This window comes from Simochromis diagramma, unplaced genomic scaffold (assembly GCF_900408965.1).
Source record: "Simochromis diagramma unplaced genomic scaffold, fSimDia1.1 OVJJ01000577.1, whole genome shotgun sequence".
Taxonomy (NCBI): domain Eukaryota; kingdom Metazoa; phylum Chordata; class Actinopteri; order Cichliformes; family Cichlidae; genus Simochromis; species Simochromis diagramma.
In genome coordinates this window covers 231,833-247,018 of record NW_024387339.1, presented here as the reverse complement: position 1 = coordinate 247,018, position 15,186 = coordinate 231,833, and the positions used below count along the sequence as shown (strand labels likewise).

The following is a 15,186-nucleotide window of genomic DNA, read 5'->3' as shown; positions in this document are numbered from 1 at the left end:
CCGGTGCTTCTTAGAGCTGAAGCCTATTTCTTTATTACGCTTCTTTTTCCTTTGTGCACATTTAATCTGTTGCACAATGTAAAAAATGGATTTTTGGAAAGAGGTCTCCCAGCTATATCCGGTTTTTGTCTTTTTTATTTGGAGTAACAGCTCATGTGCTTTTTCTACAGCTTTCCATCATCCTCAGCTGAACTGCAGAAAAACGTGCCAAACAACCAAACTGGTCACTTTTGGCAGGAATGGACATTAAGCTTATTTTTTACGAGTACATTTGGGTTGACAAGCTGCCATCACAACAAATTACCATCAAACAAGTGTGCAGAAGAGCGAGCATGGAGTTTGTGTCGGAGGTTCACGGTGGGATTAATCCTCCTTACATGGAGCAGGTTGAGTCAGGTGCAGGTTAAGTTGATTTCAGCTTTTATGGCAAGACTTTGGCAACACGCCGCTCGAACGCTTTCTGTCAGAATGTTCAACACAGGGAGGAAAATGTATTTATTATTTTTAGATAATTCGACTTTAAGAAATGTTTGTGGAGTATTAAAACTGTTGATGAAGGAAACCCGTCTGAGCACTGTAGTATCATCAAAAACCTCGTCACGGTTCAGATGTTTTTATTAAAGTCCGTTCTGCAAACCTAACGCTCACCTGAGCCGGGCTGTGAGGTCACCGCGCTAACAGTGATCACGGATGGCACGGCGGAGGTCTGCGTCAGGCAGTCACAGTAGTGCTGAGATGAGGTGGAGGCGGGCCAGAGGGCGGAGGAGCCTGAGCACGGGCACCATGTTCAACACCCAAATTACATTAAGGGAAAGTATTGTGTGAGCTGAAGTTGTGGGATTTGGTTTCCCATCTTTCACACTGTGGGAATCATGTTTCCATGCAGCAGATTCCTGTAGCCTCACGTTCTCATTCAGAGAGTTCCCGCCTTCCCCACGGCTTTATTTTCCCCTGATCAGAGACATTAAGGTCATGAAGAACCTGTCTGCACTTATCGAACTGGCTGCTACTATGAACCAAACTAGTTTATCTGAGTCGTGCCATGAACACTGATATTCCGAGGAACGTTGTCAGTGTGGATGTCAGAGATGAGCACCTCCCTTTGGTTTGTGCGCTCAGACTTTTTTTAAAAGGTAAAGTTACATTTCAGCTCGCAGAAACATGAAGAACAGGGTTCTGATTTCTTTTTCTATCGATCTATGAACTTCTAGTTAACATCTAGTTCATACCAAGAAAAATTAACTAATCCAAATGAACCCTATGAGGTTTCCATTGGCTTAGACCAGGCAGCGACTTCCTGGGTCCAAATGTATTCTGCTGGGCGCTCTGCCTCTTTCCGAAGCGCTTTAGGTTTAATCCTTCATATCTTGAGCCTGAATGTGCAGCCATGAAACATGGACGTCTACATGGACGAATACGAAATATTTGGCTGGTAACCAGCCACCAGACAAAGTACAGACATTCTGTACTTAAGTACAGTAGTGTAAGTATAAATACTACTGTTGAAAAAATACTCCAGTAAACGCTGAAGTAGTGATTCAGTTAAAAAGTAGAGACTCTGAAATGTACTCAAAGTAATAAGGTAAGAGTAGCTCTTTGGAGGACGTTTCTATTGTGCACAGCTAACTGAGCCTCGTGCTGTATTAACGTAATGATCAAATAATAGCAGTAGATGGGATCCAAACTTTAGTCTCACTTCTTAGAAGAAAAGAAGGAAAATAATAATAATTTACATGTAAGCTTGAAACGTCCAGTTTCTCGAACCCCACTGAGCATCCTTCGGTTAGCCTCTCTCCTGTCCTGTCTCAGCTGCACCTTTAGCTGCAACACACTGTGAGACAAACTGCACACAAACAGTTTGTGTGTTTGTGGAGCTGATAGAAACCCTGCATTTGGATTACCTACCCCTTAAAGTGATTACTCGCTTTTGCATCTTCCGGACACCTGCAGTTGTTGATGTGACGTCCTCTGGTGGTTAATACACGAACGGTGCACGTGTTACTGTTCAGGCTCAAATCGGTTTGATGTCTGCAGGCCGTGCAGTGACAGGAAATAATAACGTTCCTCACATGTTGAACCAAAAGCAACAAGCCTGTTTTGAAAATATGAGGAGTAGAAAGTACAGATTTGTGTTTAAAAATGTAGGGAGTAAAAGTAAGAAACTACTCAAGTACAACTTCTCAGTTCTGCTAGCTGCATACATAAAACAGACCCCAACCAATCACAGCAGATGGCCCCGCCCCTCCCTGAGCCTGGTGCTGCCGGAGGTTTCTTCCTGTTAAAAGGGAGTTTTTCGTTCCCACTGTCACCAAAGTGCTGCTCATAGGGGGTCATATGATTGTTGGGTTTTCTCTATATGTGTTATTGTAGGTCGACCTTAGAGTATAAAGCGCATTGAGGCGACTGTTGTTGCCATGGTCAAGATGACAGGTCCATGTTTCGATGTGTTTTTATTGAATTAAGTTTATGACAATCCATCAGTCTTTTCTAAGACATAATTACCCCCTGATCAATGTGAGTTATAAGTACAATATTCTTTTTTCTGTTGAATAACTTACAAAAAAATGGCTGACTGCACCTTTAAAGTGTGTTTTAAAGGGCTGGGTGAAGGCGAAGAGCTGAAGACTTTAGTCATATGTTTTATATAGCATCACACAGTAAAGACATACAGTACCATAAACTCAAGTCAGTCACTGGTTTGCTCTCTCCTGATAATGTTTGGAGTTCTGTTTGTTCAGACTTTAGACTAAAAGGCTAAAAATAGAAGATGTTATTGCTGTCAGTCTGCTGCACAAACCTGCCGTCTTATTTTCTTGATTTCCTCATTTGTTTTGGCTGATCTGTGACCAAGATGACCAAAAACATTGGAGTATTTGACAAATCTGCCAGCTGTCTGAAGCCTCAGCAGCCACACCGGCCTGGTTTCAGTTATGTCACATAGGGTTCATGCGATCGAAGCACCATAACTTCACACTTGTAGCTGAGCACATATTTGGGCGACTTGACTTTCTCACATCCTGATTTTACTTGAAGTGATTTGGTAGAAATGCTAAATCTTTCCTTAAAATATTCATGATGTGGCTTTAATCCCCAAGCTGGGAAAAAAACCCTAATTCCTCCCTCTGTGAAGCTTTCTGTCTCCACCGTCTGTGCGTGACGACCTCTTTTATTAGGTGTGTGTATGCGTTTGTGCAACCCTGCATGGATGCATGTGTGTTTGTACGCCACCACACCCACTCTTCTTGAGTGTGGAGATCTGAGTGTGGCGTCACGTGGGAAATGCTCTGGGAGGGTAGCAACAACTTGGGCAACTAGCGCACAACTTGTGCTCTCCACTGCACTTTGAAGCGTGCACCCGTTCATCTGTTGCTTTGACAGGTTTGAGAAATCCCTGCTGGTTGGAGCTGAACGCCCCCCCCGCCCGCTCGGCTTAGTACAGCCGGTTGTGATGCGTAACAGCGAGGCGTGCACGATTGCAAATATGAGCAAAGAAAAGAAAGAAAGAAGTCAGAAATCCCTCAGAGGTCATTCATCTCCTTAATCCTGACAACAGAAACCAACAATCACTGATGTGAAGAAGATCAGGGAATGTTTCTCATTCCGTGGAACGCTCATCTCATTCCAAAGCTTGTTTTCAGGCTGAGACGAGGAGGTGAGGGGGAGACGGTGACATCACAGGGGTCACAGAGTGGGAGAACGTATGGAGGGAGGAAGGATTCACTGACAGCTATGTATATGTGCGTTTGTGTTTTAAAGATGTCTGCAGGTCCCACACACACACACACACACACACACACACACACACACACACACACACACACACACACACACACACACTCGCGCTACAGAGACGTCACGTCAAACACACCTTGCCCCTCTCCTGCCTGTCAGTGCACATCACTCTCACACGCTGCATTAGTCTCATCACTGCATTAGCTGTCCACGGCCTGGTTTCCTCCAGGACCTCGACCTCCTCCCCTCACAGGTCTGTTAGATTTGTGTATTGGTGCAGCTTCATCGTTACATCTGTGTTGTAGTGTTTCACACAGGACAGATCTGCGGGAACAGTTCAAGATGAATACATGTAAGCTAACAGGGTGTACTTCAGGCCACGCCCACCTCCAGAGACGGTGACTGCAGGAGATATAAAAGCAGATTCAGTATCCAGAGGACCACTAGAGTACCATATGGTTATTTCTGGACAGCGTCCATGACTTTAGAGGGACTGCTGGCTCTCCTAATCCTTTCTCAGGATATGTGATGTCCTCCCTTATCTTTCTTGTTCTGTTTTCGCTCACATTTTTACCCTGTAAAGCAAAGTTTTAAACAGCAATGAAATGCAGCTTCCACACCTCGACATAAACTCCATTTAGTACAAAGTTCGGGGAGGACGGTTCCAGGAACGGTGGATAGAAATTTACTTGGATTCAAACTGATTCCAACTACATGATTAATGCGGTGGCGTGGCTGAATCAACAAGACACCGTCGATGTTTGTCAGGGGCGAACGGCAGTCTGTCCCCTCGATGAACCGTCACTGAGCGCCCGTGGTCCTGCAGCAGCCCTGACCCGGCCGCTTCATGCTTCCTATCACAGCTCAGAGAGGCTCAGGAGCAGGCAGAGGAGGAGGTCAGCTGGAGGACAGCAGCCTCGCCTGCCAGCTCCACCCAGATTAGACCGTTTTGGTAAAGCAGAGTGTGGCTGCTGTAAGCTGCTGTCCTCACATATTTAACTATGTTTATGTTTTGTTGCATTGTCATTTGAGATGTTCCACTCATTTTAAAACCATCTGATCTCTGTGCCTGACACGCACTCACAGCACGTCCTCTGATTGTCGCCACATTAACGACTCTTTTGCTCGATAACTTTTCACAGCCCTTCGTAGAACTGCTTCACAGTCGTGGGTCTTTCTGTGCTCAGAGCACTTCACATGAGAGAAACTGCAGCTTCCTTTGTCATCATTTTATCTTAGAAATCACACCATAGCCACGAACCTAGTTGCAAGCTGTCTTGTCTAAACAGTGAAGGATTCCTAAAGATCCCAAGTAGGCCATGGCCTCATTCTTAGAGAGCACGCTCTGTACATTTTCACTATTATAGGAAGTTCACGACGGATCTGTGCAGGCTTTGTGATTTACTGCACTTTTGTTTTCTTAATATAAGCTTGCTTTACACCAAAATAAGTTTTTCCCCCCCGGGTAAGATCCTGTGCTGACTGTTGTTCACAGCTGTCCCGTCCACCAGTCTCTCATACCTACTTTAAAGGGTAAGAAGGCCACAGCAGCTTTACAGTATTGTTTAAAGCTCCACTGTATTTAGCAGGTTGGAGTCTTTGCCGTGACCCTGTCGTTGTACTGATGCTGTGGAAATGTTTATTGTGATGCTGTGTTGTTTTGACCTGACAAGCCCATTGTCCCGGTCAGGCCTGGTACAGAGTCCCTCTATCTGGCAGAGCAGCAGAAACATCACAGTTGCTTCTTTGACACTGTGTTGCAGCCTTTCATGTCCATGTAGTTTAGTGACCCCGTTCTTTACCTACGATGTCTCTTATTTTATTTTGGGTGCGGTTCTGGTCCCTAATTGTGGTTACGTAAGAATTCATCTTTTTCTGAATGGGAGCTGAGACAGATTACGTGCTGGACAAAGGAGTCAGCTGACGATTAGCAGCAAATACATCACAGTCCTGCAGGGTTTGAGATGTGTTTACCTTGCAGCAGTGTAATACCAGATCAGAGTTAACATGCAGGTAACTGTTACCTGGCTAAAAGTACAGCAACATGGAACAATACATGGAAAAGAAACAGAAATGGGAATAACCTTTGTACAGTATTTTTTTTCAAGATGGCTAAAAATTGAAATCCTGAATCAGCTAAACTGAGTCTGATTGCTGATACTTCAGATTCATTTGTAATTGTAAGCAGAGCCTGTTCAAAGGTGATTGGTCAATAGGTGAACTACTAATCAGCTATTGGTCCAAGAATTCTTCTCCTGTGACGTTAGTGAGGTGTGTTTACGGGGCTGCTGTCACGGGGAGCTTATGATTTGTCTCTGAAGGATGAGAATCACTTATACAGACAGACTCTAAATGTGACTCTTGAAGTATCGCAGATCATCAGTCCCATCAGTCATTATGACTTTCACAGCTCCACTGTAGGTAAATGGGAATATAAAGCCCTCTTTCACACTGCTGAAGCGCTCAGAGCACTTTACTCAACGCGCCTTTTTCACCCAGTCACACAAGCACTTTTTTAAAGCAAAGTCCTTTCTGTCTACACCAGTTCATCCAAAGCTATGCTGTTAAAATTCTGCTCTAGAGTCGTAGTTGTTAGGTCAGGTCGTAGGCACGAGGTCATAACCAAGTCAGACTGACTGTATTCCTTGGCTGACTCCTTCTGCATCCTGAACTTGTCCTACGAGTCCTACAATGCCCCCTCTACAACTAGTTCATGCATGAGTAGGATTAAGCAAAGCTGTGTGTGTGTGCGTGTGCGTGTGTGTGTGTGTGTGCGTGCGTGCGTGCGTGCGTGCGTGTGTGTGTGTGCGTGCGTGCGTGTGTGCGTGTGTGTGTGCGTGTGTGTGTGCGCGTGTGCGTGTGTGTGTGTGTGCGCGTGTGCGTGTGTGCGTGTGTGTGTGCGTGTGTGCGTGTGTGTGTGTGTGTGCGTGTGTGTGTGTGTGCGTGCGTGCGTGCGTGCGTGTGTGTGCGCGTGTGTGTGTGTGTGTGTGCGTGTGTGCGCGCGTGTGTGTGCGCGTGTGTGTGTGTGTGCGTGTGTGTGCGCGCGTGTGTGTGTGCGTGTGTGCGTGCGTGCGTGCGTGTGTGCGTGTGTGTGTGCGTGTGTGTGTGTGCGCGCGTGTGTGTGCGTGTGTGTGTGTGTGCGTGTGTGCGCGTGTGTGTGTGTGCGTGTGTGTGTGCGTGTGTGTGTGTGCGTGCGTGCGTGCGTGTGTGTGTGCAGTTATGGCAGAGCAGTTCTGAGTGTGTCCTCAGATGCCTCTGATGTGTCTAAGCAGTAGCTGCTGCAGTCTGTGTTGCCATATTTTGTCCTCATACTGAGGTCAGGCAACCCCCAGCAGCAGCAGCTCTTACGTAATGCAGAATTTAGCTTTCAATACACAAAGACTCCCACTTATTATTCTCGGGCAAAAGTCACACTTTGAGGTACGAGCCCTTACTGGGCAAAGGCACCCTCTTGTTTCATACTAGCTGAGGGATTTTGCTTTTGGAGGCTTGTTTTTTAGCAGCATTGATTGCTTACTGGACCTACAGCTGGATGGTGAAAGCAGTGCAGCAGTGCTGATGTGACCACCCTTAGAGATCAAGTGGTCCAAGAGAACTGAGCTGAACTTCCAGCTGAAAGAACCGGAGTTAATCTGTTAGCATCAAGCACGTAACAAGCAAATCGTTTTTCTTTATGGAATCAGTGCCTGTTCAAACACTTTCAGCACAAAGGCTGTGCTAACAAATGGGAGTTCATTTCAAAGGTCGCCTCTTCTGGAGCCTCTTTAGCACACGGCTAAAACAAATCCAAGCCTTAACATTAACGAGTATGTGGGTTAAACTGCTGTTTTCCCAAACCCAAACATTAGCGCTAACAGGTGCATTTCCATTTCAGTTCAGATAGCCAAACAACCCTGCTGTCTTTACATAAAACTCATTGTTGCAGCCAGGTACAAAAGCGACCCCCTAAGACTTCCTCCTTAAATCCAGCTTCACAGAGTTACATATATGACAGTTTTTGAGTTAAATGATTAAATTAAACTCATACATTTACTGTTTTATGTCCACTTTAAAAAATAAGCCATACATGACAGCTTAGGCGTTACAAATGTAAGACTGGAACTGGAGTGGAACTGGTTTCCCCTCCTTTTTAAATCAATCCAGCACCTCACCGAATATAAATTTCTGTGTGAGCCGCATCCAGATGCTATGTGAAAGATGAAATGACTACATCTGAACAGGCGTTTGCAGAATCTTATGGTTCAGGAAAAGCAGGTTTGCAGTTATGATCTTCCACTTTTACATGAAAACATTGCTGCTTTCAGATGTGTCACACATTTGATCCATTTCACTTCCTTATTGGTTTGTTTTTTTAATTTAACAGATGCAGACACATTGGTTAACATTCAACTCTAGACAAATGTTAGAAAGCCAAAAGCTAGCCTGTTACCATCAAATGGTAAATGGACTGGTTCTTACATAGCGCTTTTCTACTCATCTGAGCACTCAAAGCGCTTCACACAACTTGTGCATTCACCCATTCACACCCATTCGCACAAGCACATCTTTCTAAGTGCTTCATAGCTAACATTCACACACGTTCATACTCCAGTGGATGCATCGGAGAGCAATTTGGGGTTAGTATCTGTGGTGGGACCTGTGATACCACAAGAAAAGTCTGCTAGCGCTAACACTTCTTTAAAAATAACACACAACAGAAGTTTTCAAAATCTGAGGTTCCCCAGAGTTTAAACTTTGTAATGCAAAGTTAGCAATGCTCAAACAAAATCAGCCAGCAGAGCTCAGTGTTGCCCTCTAGGGAGACGCTTAAAGGTCAAGCAGTCATGATGAGTGTTGACACTGTAATGAGCGTCCTATTGCGCACTGACTCGCCTGCTAGGAGCTGTTCAAATTGGCGCACACACTTACCTGCACTCACTTGTGCTGCTTCACAGTCGGTCTTCGTCCCTCTTTCAGGCTGAGCAGTTCACCATCGGTACATTAAACACAACAGCACAAATCCAGCATGAAATTTTCCCCCGTGGACTGAACTGAACTACTCACAATTTGTCTAAGCTAAAAGACCTGAGGTGCAAAAACATTCACCAAGCCCAGATCCCATTGTTTCACACAAAAGTGAACACTTAAGTGCAAATTTCAGCCCCTGGACGCTGTATCTGGTGTGATGCAGACAGTATGTGCAGACGACTTCAGAGTGGATTAAAAGACTAATATTGAAATGAAACTTTCTGCAGATATCTGTGAACGTGCCAAGATCGGTACAAGCAGATGAGGCATGAACGATCAGCATGTTGTAGGCAGAAGTAATTACATTGTAAGTAATTTTAAGTAGCACGCTCTTCATTTTAAATTAGCAGGTATTTTACGGGAAAGGAGACCAAAAATATAGTGTAAGTGGTTTAAAGTCTGCAGAAAAAGAATCAATATTTCCCATCTTCATTGTAAGTAGTTGGACAGCTGGCAGTATTATGGAGTGGCTTAACTTTGACTGACTTCCTGGTATTTTACTGGAAAGGATGTGCTGCTTTCCAAAGTTATGGTAGTTGAAAGAGGAGAACAGTCACATTCATATTGGTAACATAAAAGAACAATTGAATACTAGAACATCCAGCCATCATGCACATCAGCATAATTGATGTTAAATAAAACAAAGATCCAAAAAGGCAAGTTTAACCCAGAGGCTTTGGGAACATGAGAGTCCTGTTAGGCTTCAGGATTCAGCGTCTTTACAACACATTCGTACTCCTGAAGCGTAACACGCTACGCCATGTGACAAATCGCTGGTATGTTACGCTTTCCGGTCACCCACCAACGCATTCGGAAACAGGAGGAAACATGAGAACCGTTTGGACTAAATCTACACATGTACATTTATTTTCCTCTCATCATGAATCACTCTGGAAAACACTAACACCATTAAGAGTGTGGTGAAGGTCGGCAATGGTCTCGTGGGTCATTGAGCCTTCAGATAGTTCCAGCAAGTCTTTAGCAGGCAGTTAGAGTGTGTGCTGATGACGTGCAGACTTTTAAAAATGCATCTCAGACTGTGCTGCCACAGCTCCATGGCGCGGCTAGCATATGTCGCTAACTCCACGAGCCGCCAGTGCTGCATGAACGTAGAAAAATAAATGTTCCGTGGCGTGATTGGACTAGTGGGCTGTATTATGAACTGTTCCCAATGTACCTGTGCAATTTATGTAGAAGTAATTTGCTTCATTCTTTTCTTTTTTACAGTTTTTTTACGGGTGGGTGTAAGGTCGATGCTGGATTGTGGAGCGCTGTAACCCCACATGTAGTAACAGCTCTGACTGGAAGTGAAGCAAGGTCATACGAAGCGTGCAGCGACCACGGTTACAAAGGCTTCTGACTGATTGGTTCTGGCTGCTAGTACAACTTCTACTGTTGCCTTACAGATGTTTTCTTTGAGTGATGGGTGCCCAGCAGACAGTATGGTGTTTCTAATAATAGCACAGAAGCAGAGCGAATTGAAAATATGTGAAATATCTTCCTAATCTTCTGTATCGAGTGGTGGTTCGTGTACTGATTAGGGAGCAAGGTTCCATACTGTGCACTTCAGGCTCCGCTCCTGCTGGTTTCAGCACCTTGGACAGAACCATAGCAGTAGAAATATGTGCCTGATTGTATGTAGCCTGTGATCTCATTGGTGAGACAGAGGGACCGACCCAATCCAGCCTGAGCTCGAGCACCAGTGTTTTTGAGCGAGTGGTGACCCTGCCGACGGAATGTTTTCTGCCTCCTGTCGAGACAGACGATGCGCACCCCACCACGGCCCCGTGCACGTCTGATATATGAAAGCTTTTTTGACTTTGGGTGGCGTCCTGTCTGTTCGCCTCACTGTCACCCTCTGTGGACACAGCTAGGAGAGGGTTGCCAACGGTGTATCCCTCCTTCTCTCCGCAGCTACTCCCCTCCCTCCATTACTCCCCTTCCTCAGTCCCTTCCCGTTTCTTCTATTCCTTGCTCTGTTTGTCTGCTCTTTTACGCTCGCTCATCCTAGAAATCCTCTTTTCTGCTTTTCTTATCTCTTCTCACTGAAACGTCTGACCAATTCCTCTCTGCGTCCTCGCTGACGCCAGCCTGCCTTTCCCTCCTCGTCCTTATTCCGCAGACTCTTTCCGTTTTAACCTCTCGCACCCAAACAGTCAGTTGGAGGTCTGGGACTTGTTGGACAAGAGCTGAAGCATGATTACAGGGTTAGAGAGGAAAGGAGAGGGCTGTGCGAAGTCAGGCAGTGTGAGGGGAGGCGCTAGCTGGCGGGGCCTGGGACCTGAACTAGACAGACAGTAAAACGTCACCACACCAAAGCCAGACTCCCCGACTGTGATCGCGTGTGTGTGTCTGTGTGTTTGTGTCCCTGTGTGTGGTGATTTTGCGTGTGCATGTGTGTATGTGTGACTGGGGGTTCACAGTGTTAGTAGCTCACAGCCAGCTGAGGCTGCAGTGGAGACAGACAGAGGCACTGAGCAGCACATAGCAAACACCACTGATTGTTGGTTGTGTAGCACTGGGATATCTGCTTTTGGAGGAAATTTAGCAGGTGAGAGTACAGTTGTGTGTCTGTGTGCGTCTTTCTTTCGTGCAACAGAACCCTCCGTGCAACTGTGTATATTTTGGCAATGCCTGTTGTATTTGTGTAATGTGTATGCCAGCATGTTTGTGTGATTTTGGTAGCCTTGTGTCATTAAAATGAAGACATCAGCATGATCAGCGAGGCGAGTGAACTAACATCCAGTCATCTGTGTTGCGGCTGCAGGTAGTAAACTGACCTCGGGGGGACAGGCGGCAGCGTCGCACCCGGAGCCGCAGGGGGAGGTGTGGCCACACTCGCTTGACCAGCAGCAGGCCTTGGCTTCAGACTTCTTATCAGGTACAGAGTTTAGTGGCTCCACAGTATCGTCCTTTCATCTTAACTCGTTAACACTGATTCACGACATCGTTTGGACCTTCTGTGGTCACAGTGGGACATTTTCAGGAAATGATGTCGTTTTTGACTTGGATCAGAAAAACTGGACTGGACCAGTGCTCGAGCTTCCAAACCAGTGACTGCCCCATATCCAAACCATCTCAAGGTTTTCTGTCTCAGAATTGGCTCTAGATAGACTTTGGGCATCACATATACACACAAAGCAAGTGTATCGCTAACTGGAAGCATGAACATGATGTCAGGGAGGATTTAAGAAAACTGACATTGAATATATGTATAAATATTTATATATAAATTGTTGATTTAAATGTTTGCACCAGTCGTTCTCTGTGATTTCCAAAAAGCTTCTCACGCTGGCTGCTCCTCGCCTGAGCGCGTCTTAAAGGCGCTCGGGCCCAGAGAAGCAGCGCAGTTGGAGCTTCACGTTACTTTGCTTTGCATGGTGGAGCAGCCTCAGAGTGTAGCCACCACGTTTCCAAACCCATGCAGCTTATTCGCTAATGGTTTTTGTCTTTGTCCAGTGTAGATACAAATTATGTGCATTACATGGTAAAAACCCAAATTATTGTATGAATGTAGTTTAAATGTATCATTTTAAAGTAAAGATTGAGCGGCTCAGCCTCTTTGGGCCACTCCTCTGACTCCCACTTGTGTTTCTGTTTAAAGTATTTCTAGCATCAGTCCAACACAGAGCAACATAGACTGTACATAGAGTATAAATAATGATTTGTGTCTGCTCTCCTCTTTGCTGTCTGCCCTCACGTCACACCTTTTGAATCGTTAATGCCGTCACGCCCAGTGGCGCCTCCACTCAGTCGACTTCTCTTCTATATATTTGCCTGCGTCTCATTGCTCTCTCTCTTCTCTTCTCTTCTCTTCTCTTCACCTTTTCCATTGCTCCCTCCTTCCCTGCTGCCAGTCTCCGTGGCAACTTATTCTAATCCTCTGGGCTTTCAGACCAGCCCCGCACAAAAGATGGATGCTAACCTGATGGGAGCGTTTTCAGGTATCCTCCCAATATTTCCTTCTAACAGAATCACAGATGTGAGTGCTGCTGTAACAGCAGTGCTGAGATATTAACTGTGTGTGTGTGTGTGTGTGTGTGTGTGTGTGTGTGTGTGTGTGTGTGTGTGTGTGTGTGTGAGATATGTAATTGAATGTTGCTTATCATTACTCAGCAACACTGTCTGATGGGGTCTGTGTCACTACAGAGTCTACTTACAAACACAGGGCTCGCTCATGCATGGAGAGCCTGCTACACATGATGAAGTGCTGCGTTGTGTCTGCAGCTTTGATATTGTCATATTTCAGAATATGAACATTGTAATTATCTATTGTGTATATTTGAAGTAAGGGCTTTGTATCCTGTGTGCATATGTGGGTTATTGTGTTAACCTCAGAGCAGCGAGTAGCACTGAAGTCATGAAGTTGAGCATCATGCACTCCTGACCTCTCTGTGCAGACACGGGGCTTGTGCAGAGACTGTCAGTTAGCTCCATTCTTCAGAACCAGGTCCATTTTTATCTTTCCGTCACAGAAGAAACATTTGAGATCAACATTTTCATTCTCATGACCATTTATTGTGCGGAGCTTTCTCCGGTCATGGACGGCCACTCCAGTGTTTACTCTGGTGTTGCTCCAGTTTAAGTCGTTCCTCCTTTTGCTTTCCAGGCTTCCTCTGCATTTTGCACTACTCTGTGTGACTAATTATCATGTATGACAGTGCTATTATTAAATATGTGTTCTGGGCTAAAGTCACTGTCTTCACATCCTGTTGATGGCTTCTTAAAATTTTGGCGGTACAGTAGCTACAGCATCATATCGTAAGTATCTGTATTTCTAGCCTTTCACAGCTGACGGCTGAGCGGGCGACACGATAACTCAAGCAGGAAGTCACCTGAGAAACTCAAATTGATCCCATATTAAAATGGATGCGTTGGGATCTCAGTGATTTTCCTTCTTTGGCTTTGCTAACATGTTCTCACAGTGAGCGCTCTGGTTAGCTTCACATTAAACTCAAACACTCTTTGATATGATTTGGATTTCATAGTTGAATCGATTACTACCAAAGCAAAGTCCCTGAGGCAGCAACCAGCCTGAGCACTGACATTTCCAGCACCCTGCTGCAGTCAGTAAGAGACGTTTGAATAGCTGCATTTGGTCTTTTGCTGTTTCCCAGTGGAAGAAGTTGTAAAACTTACAGTTAACAAGTCCAACGTTTGGAGTCTTTGTTGGTCAGTGTTGGACACCACTGGTGAACAGACTTGTATTTGTACCTGTTTTGTTGGTGTATTTGATTTCAGCATTGTATGCTGAAAGAAAAACAAAAACATTTTGAGGGAACGGACTCAAGCACGCGACTTTCATTTATATATATATTTCCATTATCATAATGTCAGCGCTGAAGCTCTGCCTGGCTGCCGGCCTGCCAGAACAATCGCTGTGCTCTGTTTCTGCAAACATACCTTAGCCTTCATCACTGTGGATGATTACAGCTCATTAATTTCCTTCCTCATTAAAAATGCGACTTCCAACCAGGAACTTTGCCCCAGAATAGCCAATAGTTGTCCACGCTGACGAATTGCATTTGTGGACGTGACCCTTGTTGGTTGCATGCAGAGCTTTAGCCGTCACTGGCTTGGTATCTGCTGGTAGTTTGCAGAGTGACACACACACTCACAGTGTGAGCTATAAGGCTGAGTTATGCCTTTCACCATGCCAGCCTCTGCAGAGCCAGCTCTCATTGTTGTCTTAATGAGACCTGTCGTCTCTGGGCCACCAAAACACCCTGCAGGCTTGGACACACGCACACACACGCACACACACACACACACACACACACACGCACACACACACACACACACACACACGCACACACACACACACACACACACACACACACACACACACACACTCTGACCTATACAAGTACAGCTGACACGTGCATCAGTTTGGGACTCATGCAGGTGAAGAGTCTCGTTCATTGACGTGACCACGTTCATGACCTCATCTCTCACACATGCTGTGTATATTCAGGCCCCTCCCCTCTACGAGCGTATTCAGAGCTGTAATGTTGACTGCATTCAGGTTGTATGTGGTGTTTTCTTTGACCTTCTTACTGTTTCTTCCTCTTCATGTCATAGTGAGTAATGCTGTCGGTGCAAAGAGAAGGTTTACCTGTTTGTCTGCTTTCTTGTTCCTCAGGCTTTCTCCCAGCCTGGAGGGATTGGGATGAACGTGGAGGTGGGAGCTGCACCCCTTCAAGCAGAAAAGCCTCCAAGTATTGCAGATCCTCAGATTCTCACACCTCCAGCAGGATCAGTCGCCCCTAAGGAGCACAGCCCCATGCTGCCCGAACCACAAGCTCCTCGCAGCCCTTTGGATGTATCAGCAGGTAAGACTCATGCATGTGAACTCACACGCCACAGTGTTTTTCTTCAACACCAGTTTTGGTTTTTTAATCTAAACTAAAGCACAAGGTAACTTTAGTTTCAGCTTCTCCAAATAGC

General features: G+C 45.5%; 1 protein-coding gene across 6 annotated transcripts in view; it reads left to right on the top strand.

Moving 5' to 3' along the window:
• The window catches only part of LOC120718212 (microtubule-associated protein 4), a 117,742-nt gene that overhangs the window by 43,524 nt on the left and 59,032 nt on the right, over window positions 1-15,186 (top strand). For 5 of the 6 annotated variants that reach the window (XM_040006642.1, XM_040006643.1, XM_040006646.1 and 2 more), the window contains 3 exons: window positions 11,507-11,620; window positions 12,597-12,684; window positions 14,884-15,071. In XM_040006642.1, coding sequence (XP_039862576.1) covers window positions 11,507-11,620; window positions 12,597-12,684; window positions 14,884-15,071 — 390 coding nt within the window. Of the gene's footprint in view, window positions 1-11,506; window positions 11,622-12,596; window positions 12,685-14,883; window positions 15,072-15,186 lie in introns of all 6 variants that reach the window. The other variant, XM_040006644.1, reaches the window with a different exon arrangement.